This window comes from Sarcophilus harrisii, chromosome 1 (genome assembly GCF_902635505.1).
Source record: "Sarcophilus harrisii chromosome 1, mSarHar1.11, whole genome shotgun sequence".
NCBI classification, from domain to species: Eukaryota; Metazoa; Chordata; class Mammalia; order Dasyuromorphia; family Dasyuridae; genus Sarcophilus; species Sarcophilus harrisii.
The window spans coordinates 217,862,618-217,882,073 of NC_045426.1; the positions used below are offsets into that span (position 1 = coordinate 217,862,618).

The 19,456-nt window shown below is 38.0% G+C and overlaps 1 protein-coding gene across 2 annotated transcripts in view; it reads left to right on the forward strand.

Annotated features, from left to right (window-relative positions):
* The window catches only part of PAX5 (paired box 5), a 328,377-nt gene that overhangs the window by 11,068 nt on the left and 297,853 nt on the right, over window positions 1-19,456 (forward strand). The window contains exons 1-3 of one of the 2 annotated variants that reach the window (XM_031937166.1): window positions 1,989-3,794; window positions 11,752-11,917; window positions 15,751-15,948. In XM_031937166.1, coding sequence (XP_031793026.1) covers window positions 3,752-3,794; window positions 11,752-11,917; window positions 15,751-15,948 — 407 coding nt within the window. In that variant the 5' untranslated portion in view covers window positions 1,989-3,751. Of the gene's footprint in view, window positions 1-1,988; window positions 3,795-11,751; window positions 11,918-15,750; window positions 15,949-19,456 lie in introns of those variants that run through there. The other variant, XM_031937170.1, reaches the window with a different exon arrangement.

Consider the following 19,456-nt stretch of genomic DNA (forward strand, 5'->3'; position numbering starts at 1 on the left):
TGGGAGATTTGTTGTAGAAACTCTTTTCTGTTGCAGATAGGTAACTTATCTACAAATTGTAAGGTCAGAAAGTTGCCTGGGGTGCAGAGAGGTTAAGTGATTTGTCTTTGGTAACACAGTCATTGTGTAAGAGGCAAGATTTGAAACTCAACTCCATCCTCTATCTCTTATTGAGATACTGGTCTCCAGTAGGATGGGGACTCAGCCTGTGATTTCATTAGTATAGAGAGCTCTTTCATTAGAAACCTTTCTCTACCACAGTAGAGAATTCTTTGCATTTAATGTTAAAGAGTTACCTAAAGCATTAAGCTAAATGACTTGTTCAGGTCATATAGCCAATAAGGATTAGAGGCAGGCATTTGAATCCAAGTCCTTTTTTTGTTTTGTTTTGTTTTTGTTTTTGAGATTTGCTCACTATTCATTTCACCATGCTGCCTTTCATCTCATATTATTCCTTAAAAAGACACTGGGAGTGGAAAGGAGGGTGGAACCAGTAGAAGCTTTTGAATGGAGGTTTTTTGGTAAATGCTTGCCTGTGTATTAAGCTCAAAACTGCACCCACTTATACATCTACACAACATAGAATTGATGATGCACAAAATTATCTAAAGGGAGTGGAGAACGAGAAAGAAGGGAGACTGATTCTGAAGTCTGTCAGGCATCTGAAAATATACCCTGCAATAACTATAGATTTCATGAAGGCTGAATAATAACCAGAAGAAAAATGAACTGTGTCCAATCTCTTTTGTGAAGTATGCCATTTGCTCTAGGAGCGGAGGCCAGGAAAGGCAGCGAGCTTCTTCCGTATTTAATGATCATTATCAGAAACTCTCATTTTGCAGTTCACTATAGAAAAGGGAGCATCCTTCTGTGACTTTTATAAAAGTGCCTATTTTTTTAAACAAAATCGCCGTGGTCTTTGTTACCATTTCATTAGCTTCCTACTAAGGTGATGAGAGTGGGGGTGGGGTGGGGCCAGAGGGGTGTGTCTTTTATTTGAAAGGTGTGTGTGGGAGGGGAAGAAGGGAGCTCCGAATCAGGAGCTGTGAACTCTGAAGGACCTTGAATGAACACGGCTTCAGAGAGCATCTTATTCATTTATTAACATTGACATTAATAATAAGGACTCCAGAGGCCTCATTTCCCCCCTGCTTTTGGGTGAATGTGTGTTGCTTGGACTAGACAGCATTTGATTTTACTTGAAATAAACCTCAAATAATTCTCAAAAGCCCTCCTTCACTTTTTTTTTTTTTTTTTTTTTTTTTTTTTTGTAAACAGTGAATTCCTGGGAAATATTAGAATTGTGTGCATGTCCAGGGCAGACTGGCAGTGATGGAAGAGAGGCGGAGAGGACTGCACTGAGGGTCGTAATGTACTTTACAGGTCTCCAGGACAGGATCCGATTGAAATCTAGTTCTCTCCCTTGCAGGGTATTCCTAGCGAGCCCAGAGCATTGGGATCAAGTGCAATAAGAGAGCCTAGGGTTCCTAGGCTGCTGGCGTCTCTCGGTCTCCTTCTTCACCCCTCCCCTTTCCCCCTCCTTTCTCTCCTGCTCTGGGCTACCCAACTTGTCCCTCTTACTACGCCCTTCGCGTTTGTCAATGAACGTGGCGCCGCCGTCAGAGCCCAGCCCCCCGTTCTCTCCCATTGCTCCGGTGTCGGCTAATCAGGCGGAGCCCGCCAGCCATTCAGCCAATGCGGCGAGGCCGCGGGCCGGGAGCGCCTTGGGCCCCGTGGATTGGCCGCGGCCGTCTTGATTGACGGGCCGCCCCCCCACGGCCCCCCCCGCGGCGGGCTGGCTCCCTCCACCCCCGAGGCTGAGCCCCCGGCAGCGCTGTCCACATGCAGCGGGTCCTGAAAGCCGGTCCCGGGAAGCGCGTTTCTGCACTATGGGCGTGGAATAGCCGGAGGGCAAACCACCAGCTCCAGCGCCAAGACCACCAGCAGCAGCAGCGGCGGCGGCGGCGGCGACGGCGCAGGCGACGGTGGCGGGAGCAACGAAGACGCTGACATACTGAACTCCGCCTTGCCCGCCGCCTAACCCAGGGCGCCGCCGGGGAAACCGCGCTGATCGCTTGGGCGGCTTGCGGCTCGGAAGGACTTGGGAAACTGGGTCTGCGTCTGGAAAGCCCGGGGGTGGGGAAAAACCTCACGAACCTGAAGTAACGGTTACGGAGGACTTGCATCTTGATTCCCAGCGCGGATTCCCCGAACCCGCGCAGGTGGGAAACCTGCCGAGTCGGCCCTTGTCCCTCGGAGGCTGGAACTGCCTGCGGCGCCCCAACAGACTCCCCGCTGGCGGCTTTTGGAGTCGGCCCGGTCTGGGCATCCGCAGCTCCGGCAGTGGGAAAAAAGGGAAAGCAGGCGGGGGCTCCCCGAATGACTTAAACTCACGAACGCTGGTCGAGGATGTGAGAGCGCTGCGGCTTCAGCGGGCATCTAAGAAACTTTAAAGCCAGTGATCAACCCTGCAGCGACGGGACCGGAGCAGTCAAGGGCAGCGTCCGCATTCCCATCACTATCCACCAGTAGCAACAGAACCTTCTTTGCCCCTGGGGCTCTGTCTGGTGTATGTGCGACTGTGTGTGTGTGTGTGTGTGTGTGTGTGTGCGCGCGCGCGCGCGTGTGTGTGTACCTACGGATGGTAGAAATTAAAGAGCGTCCCCATTTTCTTTAGCCCTCCATCCCTCTAGTTACTCCTCTGCTGGGATGTTAAGAATTCACCGCTCTTGCTTTTATTGGACTCATTCCAAGCTTCTCGGTTCTCTCGGGTCCATTTTCCAGTGTCTATTTGAGGCCCTAGAATAAGTTCTTAGAAACAAGAGGGGGGTGAAAGGGGAACGGAGAGAGAGAGAGCGAGAGAGAGAGAGAGAGAGAGAGAGAGAGAGAGAGAGAGAGAGAGCCTTGCCATGGACCTCAGTATACATTGGAAGGAAAAAAGGGAGAATCTGAGACCTAAATGGTTCTGATTTGTCTTCAGGACTGTTGGCTTCTAAACAACATCCCTTGTTAAGCTGATGCATACGAAAAGGTTTTGTTGCAGTTGTTTTTAATGCCCAGTTGTGTTCTGGAAATCTTTACAATCTTGTCAACACAAAGGCATAAACTCACCACCAGGCCAACCGCCGAACAGCTCTCTCTTCTTATCTTCCCCAGTGCCCCTACATGTAGAAATAGGAAACAAATTAATCCCCCAACAAAAAGACTGATTCCAGGCCATTCTTTGGTAAATTTATGATCTCGCGTGCTAACTATATTTCTTTGGAGAAATACGCCTTTAAAAAACAAAGTCCACAATATCTGGATTGCTGCAGGTGACCTCCGACTTTGGACAACTACCACTGAAGGAGCTCTGGGTCAGGTGTCTGAGGCTTTCTTTTTTTTGTGACATGCTTATGGCGTTTTGATACTTTCTTCCGAGGGAAAAAAACAACCTGACTCAGCCATCTCCGTCTTCAAGCTTACGTTTGAAAAAAAAAAAATTCTTGCAGTGCCTCCTTAGGAGTTTGGGGACATAATTCTATACCACCGCTAATTCTATCTGCAACTCCATAGCGTAGTGATTGCCCCCAAACCACTTTCTCCTTTTACTTTAAGAAATAACCAGAATTTGCAATTTGCAAAGGAATTTTTAAAATACACACAAATTACTTCTTATTGTTGTTGGCTCGAGTGAGATCTTTGCAGTAGGTGCAAGGTGGTCGTGTTCTCATCTGAAAAAAGCTTCTGACTCAAGCTGTGGATCGCTCCGATGGAAATACACTGTAAGCACGACCCGTTTGCAGCAATGCATAGTAAGTAGGCTGCTAGTTCACTTCTCTCTCATTTAGGACCAATCCCACCACACCTTTCCATCGGTCACAAGGCATCTCCAGGGTTTATTAAATGGGGCTAGTAGATTAGGGATGTCTCTAGACATCAAGTAGTGAGCCGAGGTGTAGTACTTGACTCGTTCCTCAAAATAAATAAATAAATAAAGGACCTCCTCTAATAAATGAGGGCAAAGGGATAGGAAGTCTAAAAACAACTTGAAACTATAGAAGCAGCTTCTTCTCCCAATTCCACCTCTACCTTTGAAAACAACTTTCAGCATATCCTTTTATCACCATTTGAACGCCGAAACAAATATTTTTTCCCTTCTCATTTTGTTATCATATAGAAGATTTTAAAATACCTCTGTTGCTATTAACATTATTATTCTTAATTTCTTTTCCTTTGGCGCTTGTTATTTCGGAGTCAGTAAATATTAGCTAGAAATTTTACCTGGAATACATTTTTAAAAACCATCTTATCCAGACCAATGATATTTTATATTAAATCAAACAAGATCTGTCGGCTATTTTGACAGCAATAGATTTTTAAATATCATGTTTAGATTTAAGGCCATCAACTAACAATGAGATTTTGGTAAGGAAATTCAAACAATATTGTTTGACGACTCCCTTCTGACAGACTTTCCCCCCGTTTTTCTTTTTCTTTATCCTTTCTTTTATTTTTTCAGTTAAGTTTGGGAAGTTTCCGGTACAAAGTTGCAGAAATGTGTCAAACTAGAGTCACCATCCCTTAGTTTAAGTGTGTACGAATGAAATGGCAAACAGGACAGGCGAGCACTGAGAGAACAACATTTAGGAATGAAAACAGCATCTCATAGTTTAAAGAGAGGGGGTTAAAATTGTACAAGGCGGTTGTTAGTTAAGTCCCTTTAAAAAAAAAGAACTGGGCAAGGGGTGGAGTCCCTTTTCCTCCACTTCTTTCTTTTTTCTTTTCTCTTAAACGCTCAGATCAAGCACAAGTTGTCTGACTCTACTGTCTTTCTATATATAGAAATATATATATATATATATATATATGCATATGTATGTAAGTATGTATGTAATTCAAGTATGTACATACTTATGCGCATATACGTGCATGTATTCCTTATATAAAGTACTCTTCTTCTAGTATTTTGAAAGAGAAAATTACTGTATTTCTTCTTCTGAAACGGTATTAATCCGGCAAGGTTAAAGTCATGCAAAGCAGCGCTGGCATGGCAAAGCTCTAGCCTTAGACTTAGCCATGAAGTTAGCAGATTGTGTGTAATGCGTTTGGCTCGAGATTTGTTGTGGTTGAGAGATTTGGGGAAGATTTATCCATTAACACAGTGTTATGTGAAATGACATCTCCTCTCATGGTGAGTTAAACGCTGGATTAGATCTAGAGATTTCAAGGAAATATAAACTAGAACTAATCACATTTCCCTCCTGGGCTCTGCCGCCTTTCGAGCTAAGATCCTGACATTGTAAAATGCAATGGCGGAGATTGTGAGGCTTTCTTTTCTTTTCTTTTTCTTTACTTAGTTTTCATTTCCTTTCTTTTTTCTTGCTTGCTTTTCTTCCTTCCTGCTTTCTTTCTTAATCTCTTTCCTAGATCTAATTTTAGCTATAGCATAAACAATATGAGAGAGAAACACTGGGCAAAGTGTCTTGATCCAAGAATAGAGAAAAGGACAAGAGTAACTGAAAAGTACATTTTCCTGACTGGAGGATGTTATCTTACTTTAGGACCTCTGAAAAAAAGAATCTTGGGTCAACAAACAAATAGGCTGCAACTTAAATAGTAAACATTTTTATATTTGAAAAGATGTAATTGTTTTTTGAGAAGGGTAGACCTAAATGAACAGGCATACACTTTGAAATGGGGAGGGGATCTTTAGAGTGAAAAAAAAAAACCTATTTATTGCTAGAAATTACTATTAATATCCTAGTGGCAAATTCAATTTTTTTCCCCTGGACTTGTCTTTGTGTTAACCAGTGCAAATGGAACATAAATGTATGAAGTGACTGGTTCCTGAAAACATCTTTCCAACATTTATTCAAATAATGTCTGTTCTTAGATGCTTTAAGAGAAGAAGGATGGAGATGCTCAGACTTGAAAAATTATTTGAAACAAGTATTTGCCAACTATTTTTAGGGGAGCGATGCAATATGCCAGTGAAAGAGAAGCCATGGGATAAGTTTCTGTTTTAATTTCCTAGCTCAGTGGGGTTCTTTTTGACTAAGCACATTCCACTGAACAAAATGGATTTGCATGATTTTCCCTTGCCTGGTGGAAGAGTTAATTCAAAGTTTTCTCTTCCTTTATTTCTGGGACCGGAAACCATGGCCTTGTCTCTGACCTAGGTCGTATTCTGTTAGGGCTCAGTCCAGTTATTTGTCTGCTTTCTTTTCACCTTAAGGACCAAGACAAGGGAAGTTTTCAGAGAGATGTCTTGAGTAAAGCAGAGGCAACTCAGGGGCAAAAATTATCTAAGTAAACAGTCTTACTCCTTGAGATTGTTAGAGAAGAAGATAAATGAAATTTAAACAGCTCAAGATTAAAATTTTTTGTAGACTTCTGGATAGAAATGTAATATCTTCCATGCCCAGGTTTTGTGTTAGTCACAACAAATGCAGTCTAATTCATCCTTGCGGTTGAGGGAAAGGCTATAAACCATTGGAGGGATTTCTTTCTGTTGAGATGGCATTAGTATATTTGTATTAGCTTATCACTGTTGTGAGAAGAGTTGTATAGTTACAAGTGGTTTAAACATAATATGCTATCAATAGGCATCGCTCAATCTGGCAATCTTTCTTTAGTACTATTGCAGGTCTACTCACCTACACCTGTCTACAACTTCTCTCATACTGTTCCTGCATCTTATATCTCTTATGTTGTATGACTTCATTCATAAAAGAAACAAATGAGGACTTGACTTTAATTGCTTGTTAGCTTAAATGCTTAGCCAAAGAGTTACCTTGAATAGCTTGAAAGAACTGGCAACATAGTCAGTCAATAGGGATCTAAATAGTACAGACAGAGCCTAGAAAAAGAGCTTTCCTGTGCTTAGCTTCCTTATTTCTCTTGTATCTTTTCCCACCCTCTATGCTTCTGGAGGAACATAAGGTTAATTAAAGAGAAAGCTTTTCACATTTAATACCCCAATATTGTAAGAACATTTAACCAATGTCTCTCTTTTAAATGAAGGAGAGATTCAGCTGAACTATCTTGGTTAATGCCCTCTGGGAATTAAGAGCCCTGGAAAGTTAAAGCTAAAAGAATTAACCCAGCAGAGCAGTATACAAATAACTTTTCCTTTAAAAAAATGAGATGGTAGGTTTCAGGGTCAATCCTCTACTCACAACGATATGACTAATGAGTTTACTCTCTAGTTTCTACTGATAGCCCAAAGGAAGTCTTAAACTAAATGAATGATGACAGCATTAGAAATAAAGCTTTGAATTAGAATTTCTTTATTCGATAGGGAATTGAGGGTCTGTGCACCATTTATCCAATAATATAAGGATAGGCATTTGTAAGTATCCTTTCCTAGAATATACAATTAAGGAAATCTTTGTGTATGTACTTATGCATATGTACTTATGTATATATAAATAAAGGAAGAATTATGGAAAGTCATAAAAAATTCCAGATTGATTAGATTTCATATTGTCAAGAAAAGTTAAATAGCTAGGAAAGATTTTTCATTTGATTTGAATTGTTCAAGTCTAATTTAGAGCAGACCAACATTGCACATTCTGAAAACTAAAACACTTTTCTTTTCTCCCCTGGGTTTACACTCATGTCTGTGAGTACATAGGCATACTTTATGTACACGGGCATGGGTCAAAGACCAGACACATATTCTTTTAACCCTTATTCAACAGGACACATTTTAGTTATACCATTAGCTTGAAGAGGGCACTTCCTTTGATTGAAATGCATAGGACAAATCAAGTATAAGAATCCTTACTTGTGCCCACACAATCTCTATTAATTATTTTTAATTACCAAAATTTCTGTCTCCAAAACCTGTCTTTTCTTATTTTCTCACACCCTGTCATATCAAAGACATAACTAGAAGATACTTAAAATGGAATGGGCTTTCCCTTGGCTTTACATGTGTTAGTTGGTACTTTTAAGACTTATTAAATTAACCCAGTTTGATAAAATAATGCCTGCAATTATGCATGATTTTGCAGACTGCCCCATCCAAAAGGCAAAAGTATTTCTATTGTTTTCCAAAACAAATAGGTCTAATTTACCGAGAGATTTGACTCTTTACCTTGAAAGATTTGACTTGAGACTGTCTATTACTTTTCTCTCTGGTTCTGTTTGTCTTTTTTTTTTTTTTTTTTTTTTTGCCACTGTTTCTTCCCATCTCCTTCCCTTACCAGCACCTCACCATTTTAAATGTATTTATATGATGTGATTTCATGAATACACACACACACACACATACACACATACCCTCCCCCCCCCCCACATATACTCCCTGGTCTAATTATATATCTATCTATTTGCTTTGACTGGAGTCTCTCTCTCTCTCTCTCTCTCTCTCTCTCTCTCTCTCTCTCTCTCTCTCTCTCTCTCTCTCTCTCTCTCTCTCTCTCTCTCTCTCTCTCTCTCTCTCTCTGTTTGTCTTGGAATAAGGGGGAAGTCAAGGTTCCTATGCTCACAGCATTTAGTAATATATTTTTTTCACATTTGTATTGGAAGTTGGAAGTATATAGACAGTTCCCAGTTCAGAGGTTCAGTTAGCTTTCCAATGTTTACATTGTGCTTTTACGTTAAATAGGGATGTATAGGTAAAGGTGCAGAACACCTATGGAAACAGTCCAGGGCAGGTGAGTATGGCTGGCATGTTGGTACTGGAGGACTTCTGTAAATGAACCACTCACTCTTTTGAGAGGAGCAGTTGGGAGAATTTCTCTCAGAAATACAAACTATGATCCAGGGTCAGGGATTTTGTTTTAAGTGTTTGATTAAAAAAATGTACATAAGTGCAGAATGATAATACACACACACACACACACACACACACACACACACCCCTGAGCCACATCTGGGGTGTCTAGCTGCTAAACAAACCAGGTATTGGGCATGGCAGGGGACAGGAGATGGAGTAAAACTTAAGTATGTATTTCTTTTAAACTAACTAGGATCTTAAAAGAATTTATTTTATCTACATTTATCTGGTTTTTCTAAGCAAAGGAAATTTAGGGAAAGGAAAATATTTTTCAACAAAGAGCTCTTCTCACAATATCTCTTATTTTTAAACATATTCTTAGAGGTAGTGAGGTGTAGTGAGAAAAGAACTAAATTGGGAGTCAGAAGACTTGGGTCTCTTCTCTTCTCTTCTCCTCTCCATCACTAATGTGCTGGGGGCATCATCTGGGGGCAAATCTTGGATTTGTTTCCTTCTCTGTAAAACTGAGGCCAATGAATGGAAGATCACATGTTCTCTAAGGCACTTCATCCTTTAAGACTTTTCCCTTCCTATTCCCCTTTCTCCTTTTGCTGGGCCTCCCTGCCCTTGCCCTTTCTTCTTACCCTTTTCTTTCTTTGCCTTTTCTTCCTTCTTTCTGATTCCTCTCTTCCTTCCCCCCCCTTTTATTCCATTTTCTTCTTTATTTTCCCTCTTTTTAACCTTTCCTTCCTTCAATTTTAATCGATGGATCTAACACAGTATTGACTTTCTTCCTTCTTTACACAAATAGAACATGTGCTTTCCATAACCTGACAATGGAAATCTCCTTTGTAATAGTACTGCAAGCATTTAGGAAGATTCGAATATGCTGGTCTTGGTGCATTATAGGAATTTAAATCTTCTTTAACTTCTTAATAGGTTTTCACCATTATGAAAATAGCCAGATCACTTATATATCTGCAGACCTCAATACCAAAAAGTAAGGAATGTGGGGGACTGGAATTCTGAGTCATTTTTATTGCCCTGAGTACTTTTTCTCAAAAGAGTCTATCCAGGTCTTTGTCATGATCAAAAACTAACCTGAAAGGGCTAAAGTCTTTCTGTTTAATTCATTTTAACTTTGTTATATTTTCCAAAGTCTCAATTGCTACATGCATAGAAAAATGTTTTTTCTTTCTTTCTTTCTTTCTTTCTTTCTTTCTTTCTTTCTTTCTTTCTTTCTTTCTTTCTTTCTTTCTTTCTTTCTTTCTTTCTTTCTTTCTTTCTTTCTTTCTTTCTTGATTTGATATAATTTCCATGCCTTCTAATCATTCACAAAGTGCGCTGGAAAGATTTAGCTTCTACTCTCTGCCCCTTGTCCTTCCCATTTGGAAGTTACCAAGCTTAAATTGACTTTCTGCTTCTAAAATTGATCCTGCTCTTGAAAAGCTATGTAACCCCTTTTATCAAACACTTTCTTAATTCATTGAACAAAGCCTACTCAAATCTAATGATCTGAAGGACTGAAGTATTCCTCCAGTTAAATTATGCAGTTGCTTTCTAACTATAAAATTCAATTAGGGATTTAAAAAACCAACAGCAATCTTTTCCCCCTTATCATGGGGGTGTTTTAGAATCAAAACAAACTGCTGTGCTAATTTAAAAAGAAAAAAGCATTTTTGCCTTGAAATAAAATCAAAGATTTCTCCAGGGATATTATGCTGTAGATATTTATATACTATATATATGTACTATATATACACACTAGAGTTATAGATGTAGCTATAGCTGTAGGTACATATTCATGTCTTATATATATATATATGTACACAAACATATATATTTGTCTCTATATACACACACAAACATATATTTATGTCTATAAATATACATATATTTATAGAGAGTAGTATATTTGTATTTTAGTCTAAATGTGTTTGGAAATTCCTAAGCAACTATTTTGTTGAAGAAAATAAATTCTTAAACTGTCAATAAACATTGGTGAATGGCAGCTGTCTCTGTTTTCTTAGGCATTAGAAATAGAATATTTATTCCATTCATGATACTTTCTGACAGTTTCAGAAGACATTTCCCAAGTCAGACAGTTTTTGAGCTAGGGTAAAATAGTTACACTGAACTTATAAAACTGTTTCTTCGGTAAATTAGATCTATTTGTTTTGGAAAGCAATAGAAATACTTTTGCCTTTTTGACATAGTTTGCTCTATCTATTCTGTAAATTGAGGGTATTGCGTCCCGCTCTTGTTCCTGTGCTGATAATGATACTTGTTACTGCTATTATTTATTTTTCATTCCAATGTTCTGTAACATAAATTGTTTGGCTGATTAACAGCTTTAGGCTTAATTATATTTTTCAGCTGCTGAAAGGGACCACTCTGAATTCTCTTTATCTAGTGGGATACCTATTTCACACCAGCTATATATTTTACTTTACTAAAGGTGAACAGTGCAAATCTGTCCAAGAAAGAGTGATATACTGGGCTTTTCCAGACACTCACATTTTATTTGTGGGAAGCATAATATCTCCTATAAGAGTCACTGTAAATTACAGTGGCAAAACCATTCCACAACAGTTTTACCTTTTCCCTTGATTAAGTTAAGTATATGATTGTTGGGGGGAGGGAAGGAGAGATGGAGATAGTTCTTTATAACAAATGCATGTAGAAAAGTAGGAAATAAAGTAGAAAAAAGTAGAAAACATGTATAATATGTAGAAGGAAAGCTTCCCTTCTTTTTCATTTGCTATACATTCTCTAAGAAGCCATATGTTATGTCTGAACCATATAATTTTAAACAGCCATGAATGAGCCTTTTGAAACAAAGATTCTTTTAACAAGCAAATATTTGAATTTCCATCTTAATTTATATGGTGAATATTGAAAACCCTCTTTTTAATAAAAGTACAGGTAGCCATTCCAAAGGAAATGCTGAATGGCAAAGAGGAAGATGATTTCAGAGTACTTACTGTATGATTAAGATCAATTTTTCTTTCCTGTTTTTCCCTTCTTTTTCTACTATGTTCCAGGACATGGAGGCGTGAATCAATTAGGGGGGGTTTTTGTAAATGGCCGTCCCCTCCCTGATGTAGTCCGCCAAAGGATTGTGGAACTTGCCCATCAAGGTGTGAGACCCTGTGACATCTCCAGGCAGCTTCGGGTCAGCCATGGTTGTGTCAGCAAAATTCTCGGCAGGTAAAGGCGTTAGAATCTCATCTCAATTTCCTTAAGTAAAGACACAAAATGGTGCCCCATTCTCCCCAATGAAATGAGATAAATAACAGAAAATGGAAACAAAGGAAATAAAGGTGATTTCATATAGAATTGTCCAACAATTGCCAACAATTGCTTCTTTTTTTTTAATCTGAATAATTTATTGTCCATTCTAAATCATATAAAGGTGGACTACCACATAAAATGAGTGAAGTAGAAAAGATATTTGGCTTTCAGAGTGCCTGAGAAGTCATTCAGAAGACTAGGGAAGCAAAAGGTTCTTGTGAATTACTTCTACCCTTAGTTCCAGGAGACCACAGATGTTTTGTGTTGCCAAGTGCAAAATGGAAAACCCACAAGTTTTGAAATCATTCAGTGAAAGTTTTTTTTTTTTCTTTTAAAGAGTATTAAATACTTTAAAAACAGAGTCCCCATTTGTTATGTCATTTGTGGTCAATTTGTGGGTGAACTATTATGAAATCTTTAAAAAGTTTTTCTTTTAACTTTTTAAATTTTATTTGAAGTAGAAGGCATGCCCAAAGAGATCCCCAAATTGCAAGCAAAAAGTCGGTCAGATTCCCTAAATTTGATATTTGAAAACCACCAGTTTTCCAATGAAGTCTTAAAAGTGCTATGAAAATGCATGCCTTGCTTTTCTAGATTTTGATTTTACTTTAGAAAAAAAATTAGATGTGTTTAGACTCCTTCAATTGATTTTTGGACTCATATTGTCAACCATTTTTGCCATTATATTTAGTTCTTTTTTCTCTTCCTATTTCAGAAAAGTTTTAAAATGTAGTTTCATGTGAATTATATCTTGAAAATTGGTGTCTGAATTGTTAGTTTAAAAAAATCACAAGTTAATTACTTTTTAGCTCATAATATTGATGTTTTCCTTATATAATCTCTTGGTTTGAAAAAAATATTTTTATGAGTCATCAAGAAAATGACCTATTGGCAAATATTAGCTTTAGCCTAATCATATTTTGCTGTCTCTTGGGAAAGCTTGCTATTGGGGGAGGGGGGGAGAGACAGAGAGACGAGAGAGAGACAGACAGACAGACACAGAGACAGAGACAGAGAGAGAGCGAGACAGAGAAAGAGACAGAGAGAGACACAGACACAGAGAGACGGAGACAGAGAGAGAGTGAGACAGAGATAGAGAAAGAGACTGAGAGACAGAGACAAAGACAGACAGAGACAGAAAGAGGGAGAGAGAGAGAGACAGAAATAGAGAGAAAGGAAGAGGGAGAAAGAGTGAGAGAGAGAAAGGGACAGGGAGAGGGGAAGAGAGAGAGAGAGAGAGAGAGAGAGAGAGAGAGAGAGAGAGAGAGAGAGAAGAGAAGAGAAGAGAAGAGAAGAGAAGAGAAGAGAAGAGAAGAGAGAGTTCCTTGTTTTTACTGAGATATTTTTAGTGAGCCTACATTTTATTTACCATTAGAGACCTTTACACAACACTAGTCCAAAGCTTCCCCAATGTAAGTAGCAACTACTTCAATTGGAGACACTGGTTGTCTTGTTATGTTCACTCACCATTGCCCCCAGCACTGGGGTAGGGCTAATATGTAAGCAATTACTTTTCTGATCAGTGACACTGTTGAACTCCTTTGGCTTCTTACCGTTTGAATAGATTTGTCATTAGACGTAGTTGTGCTATGAAGTTAACAGCTGCTATGGAGCTTTGTCATTTAAGTTGTCAACAATAAATTGGAATTTCATAGCTCATTATTTTCATAACTAATAACCACAGTGGACAAAATGTCATTCTAATTAGAATTGCCTTTTAAGAAACAACTTCAGCCCTAAAACAATATGACTGAAGATTTCTGAATTGTGGTCATTGAATTTGTAGATTATTTTGCTATCAGAGAATGAAAGGGATAATGCAGTAGGAGATAGATTGTGTTCAGCAAAATATTCAGCACTGGGTCCTTTTAGGAGACATTGAAAGAACGGCAAGTAGAACCCCAACCGGGTTGATATGTACAATGCCAGCACATTCCTATTGAAAAGGAAATATTTACATCACTTATCTGTGGGACTGGGCTGTATGACACCAGGTACCTGATGTTTTCAATAGGTGCACTTCCTTAGAGCCTGGGGATTGTGTCAAATTGTCACAGAAAACTTACTTTCCTCTTCAACATGTAATCTATGTTGAATGTCTTCTGATCCTCTTGGCCTTTTGGTGTAAGATTTTATATTTAATATTGGTACTTGTGATCCATATTATTGAAAATCTGTTTTCAGCATGAGGTTGGTCATGGCCTGTTATATGAAATCCTAAGGGCTGATATTTCACATGTTCTGTAGTTTTAGAAATGCTAAAGTTCTGTAAACTCAGGTTGAGATAGTTTTTGTTTGTTTGACTTCTGAGAATCTTCACTAATATCTATCAGAAGGTAATTGGAAATGATGGGTCTTGAGGATTTGATATGTTCTGGTGGCCCATCTGGGCTAAAATACATTATCTCCTTTTATTGTAATCACTGCCCAGCATTGTCTTCAGATAACATGCTAGAGTGCGGAAAGAAACAACCATCTCTAGTCATAGTAGACATGGAAAATCGACTCATGGGACCAAAGGAACATGATTTCATATCAGGGAAATAAAAAGGTTGTAAATAGATGACTCTTGTATGGTCCCGGAGATCACAATAACAGCTCTCTGATTTGGATTCAGATGTTTTTGCATTATTTTTTTTCTGTTCCCAGATGCAAAAATCACTGGATAAAAATAGATTTCTTGGCTAATGTTTTAAAACTGGGAGTTACTAATTAAAATTTGTCAGTAAGTGCAGAAGGAGGGAACAGCTTGACTTTTCTATTCAGTCTTTGTCATGTAGTTGAAATTTGGAAAGGGGGCAATTTCCTTAATAATAAAATTTCAATTTCTCTGCCATCCCTTTAAATTAATTTAATGTTTGTATAACATTTACCAACTTACATCTTAAGCAGTCATATGAAGACTTGGATTGTGATTATATTTCTTTAAATTTAATTTACTTGATAATTGATTTTTTCCTGCAGGCTTTGTCAACAGTAATAGACAAAAGCTCTTAATTTATTTAAACGTTCTAAACTCCTATTTGTTTGCTTTTTTAAAAAAATTCAAGTAGTTTTATGTTTGTTTAATACAATAATAATGGCAGGAGGCCGATCTCCTCCCTTAGAAAACAACATAGAGGAAAATACTTAGATTTTTTTTAAAGAACAATATTGTAAGAACAGATTAAAAAATACTATTAAATGATTCCACCAAAAAATTGTTTTTTCCCAACATTTTTTCTTTCACTGTTTGTCATAATGTAACTCCCTTCCCTGCTGTATTTCATTAAGTAAAGAAGGGACGATAGTAGGAAAATGTCCCTAGAAATTACAATTTGTTGTGTTAGAGCTTACTGTACTATATCCAATTGTGATTTATTTTTTATTTTCTTTTTACTACTGCTTCTGATTAATGACACACATTTATAGTTAATTTTGGATCCTAGCACATCTTTTAATTTTATCTAGTATCTGTTGTCTTGTCATTATAGAAAAATATATTTTATATCATAATATGATTTCAATTAAATTCAATTAATTTAATGTGTTCCAAGAGGAGTATACCACTGGTATAGCAAAGTTTCAAATCATAGGCTGCTGGGACGATTTTCAATGGAGGATTCATCTGCCTCTATATTCCTCTATTTTTCCATAATTTCCTCTATTTTGAGTATCACCATATTTTTTGACAAAAATCATCTTTGCTTGATTTCTGCCGGTTTCTTATAACTAAGCAATCTTCCCCCTCTCCCCCATCTTTGTTACAGGTATTATGAGACTGGAAGTATCAAGCCTGGGGTGATTGGAGGGTCAAAACCAAAGGTCGCCACACCCAAAGTTGTAGAAAAGATTGCAGAATATAAACGCCAAAATCCTACCATGTTTGCCTGGGAAATCAGAGATAGACTCTTAGCAGAGAGAGTGTGTGACAATGACACTGTGCCCAGTGTCAGCTCAATTAACAGGTAAAGATTTGTGGGGGAGAGTTTTAGGGATGGGAGGGATGAGGGAGGGATGGGATAACATATCAGTGATGGGTACCTGTCTTATCCTTGCTTTATAAATTTTTTCCAGACTCATTATTAAAATAATGTAATAATGTAAAACAAAGAACCAGGGTTGTACTGAGGGTGGAAGTGATATTCTTTCCTTTCCAAGACAACATATCCCCTTTAGATGCTGGTAGTGAATGTACCCTGTCAGGGAGAGGGCAACCATTTTGATACTCTGCCGGGCTATTTGAGATTTCTCCAGGCCTAGACAATAACTCTGCTGTTCCTTTCCCTAGCTTCTTGGGAACAAAGGCAACTCAGAGTGTGCTAGGCTGGGCTGTTTTTTTTTTTTTAAACATCGGTTGTGTCGATCAACCTCTGTTTGCCAGTCTGAAACCCCAAATGTAAAACAATGAGTATAAAATAATCAGACTTTAGGTGGAACCAAAGAATGGGCTTCAGGACTATGGGGCATGAATGGCTTGTTTTCCATATTCCCAAAGGCTATAGGAGTGCTACCTCTCCTTAGAGCTTCAACTTCTTCAAAGCAGAGGAGATAAATGAGATAACTAACACTGCTTTCCCCTTTTCTTCTCCCCCTCTCACCCCATTACATTCAGAAAAGATTCTTTGGCTTAGAAGTAGCCAAAATGGGAACAAAGAAATTTAAGCTATTTAAAAAGTTAAGGGGAAATGCCTTATTGATTTGACGGAATAAAGGAGTAACAGGATAAGACAAATTGTCCTGTTCCATATAACTATCCCCACGATTGTTATTTTTTCATGGTTTGAAAAGATTCTTTACTTAGCTAGTTTTGGGTAGCAAGTGTTCAGTGTTTGAAATCTGACAGTAGCACTGGTTATTAACTATGGCAAGTTAATGGATATATGGGTAGAAGTACATGGACCAAGGGACCTGAATTTTTGTAGGAAGCAAAATAATTCTTTTGCTTTCATATCAAATTAGGATGTATTTATCAATGATTCTCTACCTTAATAAAGCTATCAGAGGTCTTAAATAAAACCCAACAAACAAAGTACATCTTAGGGGAGAGGTAAAATAGTCATAAGATTTATCTATCTCCTTTTCCCCCCAAAGTTAGTGAAATTGTAGAAGGTTTCTTTACTCTTACACATACAGTAACAATTAATTCCTAAGACTGGTGCTTTTTTTTTTTTTTTACTACTTTTCCTATTATTTCTTTTTGAGAAAAAACACACAATTTTTGTGTCTGCTTATGTCACATCCTCCTTGTACCTGCTTCCTGCTAAGGGAGAAATTTTTGCAAAATGAGCTGGTTGGGGAAAGTCCAGAGAGAATCTTAATTCCTATAGGTGGTACTCATTTAGAAGAGGAAAATCTCATTACTTTGTGGAGTAATGTGCGGTCAGAGTTTTTAAAATTCACATTTTTGTTACAATTTACTTTAAATGATTTTAATACAATTTGTGTGAAATGTCTGCCTTACAAATAGGTTCAGATAGATCATTTCTATTATATCAGAATTTTTGTTATGTTTAAAAAATGCTTAATGGATTCAGAAGGAGAAATAAATGGGGAGAGAGAGAGAGAGAGAGAGAGAGAGAGAGAGAGAGAGAGAGAGAGAGAGAAAGAGAGAGGGAGAGAGAGACAGAGACACACAGAGAGACAGAGACAGAGACACACAGAGAGCAACACAAAACCCCAAACTAGGCTGTTATTCAACATCAAAGAAGCAAGAAAATAAAATTCCTCTTTAAATAGATTGTTATGGCCTAATTTTTCTATCTGTTACTCATGACCATAGATAATGGTTCTGGTGAAAAGAGGACCCCTTTGGTTTTTGCATTATTTTTAAAAAAACTTTTATTGATAGCCTTTTTAATATATAGTTAACTTTATCTTTGACCTGAGATTTGCTGATTTGGGGGATTGTTTTCTCTTCATTTACCTTGTTAAAGTCATTCTTATGAGATGTAGCCTGGTATACTAGATGGACAGCTGACTTCAGAGTTTGGAATCAGATCCTGTTACATGTGTTACTGTGCAAGTCATTGAACCTTTCTATACTTTAGACATCTCTCTAAAATGATACATTGCAGTGCAGGTGTTGATCTGCATTGGGAGGGGGGAGTTTCCTCATGGGGAAATCCTTATACTAATAAAATCACAAGTGTGGGTCTTCCCCCTGCCTGCCAAAATTTTTTAGTGTAAGCAAGTATTTCATGAAGAATTCTTTATATAAGGAAATCACAGGTCTGGGTCTCCCCTTCTCTTTCTTCCAAGAATCATTGTTTTAAGAATATATTAAAAACTAGATCTCTGAAACAACTTCATTTGAGGATCAAAGGATAATTTCTCTCAGTAAGAGCTGGAGTAAAGGTATAGAATTCTGACTCTGAATTTGATGTAACTCGATTCAAGGTCACTTGACTCAAATACTTCATAGATGTGATAGGAAAAGCATTAGATTTGGGTATGAGCAGACCTGAATTAGACATAGCTATGTAAAAGTTATTTAATCTGAGCTAATTTCCAGTAAAAATGGGGCTAAGATTCTTTATGGAGCACAATAATGCCATTTGACTTTTCTCACATTTTTATTAGTTCAGGATGCATTTATTAATGAGAAATAATAGATGGACAGATAGATAGGAGTGGGGGGGGGACAGAGACAGAGACGGAGACAGTGTCAAAATATTAGGAGACACCCTCTTTTCCAGAACTAAGATCCAGCAAGCCACCTGTGCTCTGAGTTTGGCATAACAATAATCCTTTGCCCTCACCTTCCGGAACTAATGGTCTCTGAGCTCAGACAAGCATCAACAGATCCAACATGAAGGCCTATTTTAAATAGACTTTTTGTCACTAGACAACTTTGCCTCAGTATTGCTGATATACCTCACTACTGTTGCTATACTATACTATTTAACTCTTGTCTAGCTACAAGTATAGAAATCAAAATTCAGCCCCACTGCCTTGGGTTCCCTCTCCCAATCTCACCCCAGCCTCACTAAGGAGGGGGCCCCAGTACATCTAACTCATCTGTCTCCTTGCTTGCAAGCCATTTCCCTCATTTTGAAATTAAACTTCTGTTTGATTTCTGACTCTTTTTCTCTCAAGTCTGCTGTATATGGCTCTGGACATTCACAGGTTAGACATTCATTCAATCTAGATGACATTAAATTGATAGATAATGTATTACTTCTGTCACAGAATTTTTTTTAAGGGAATGGCAATTTTAAATCACACTTAAAAGGCCATGTTAAATTGCACTCAGCAAATATTTATTGTTGTCTACATTATTTCAGAGACTACTGAGAATTATTCACAAAACTTTGGGAAGTCCCTTCTTCAAAGAACTAATAATTTTGTGTAAAATCCTTAGAGGATGATACAAGATTGTGTCTAATCAAATATCAAAAAATTGAATGTTAATACTAGTAAAAAGAATTCAGATTTCTGAAGTATTTCATTCATGTTTTTTGGTGCAGTTTTAAA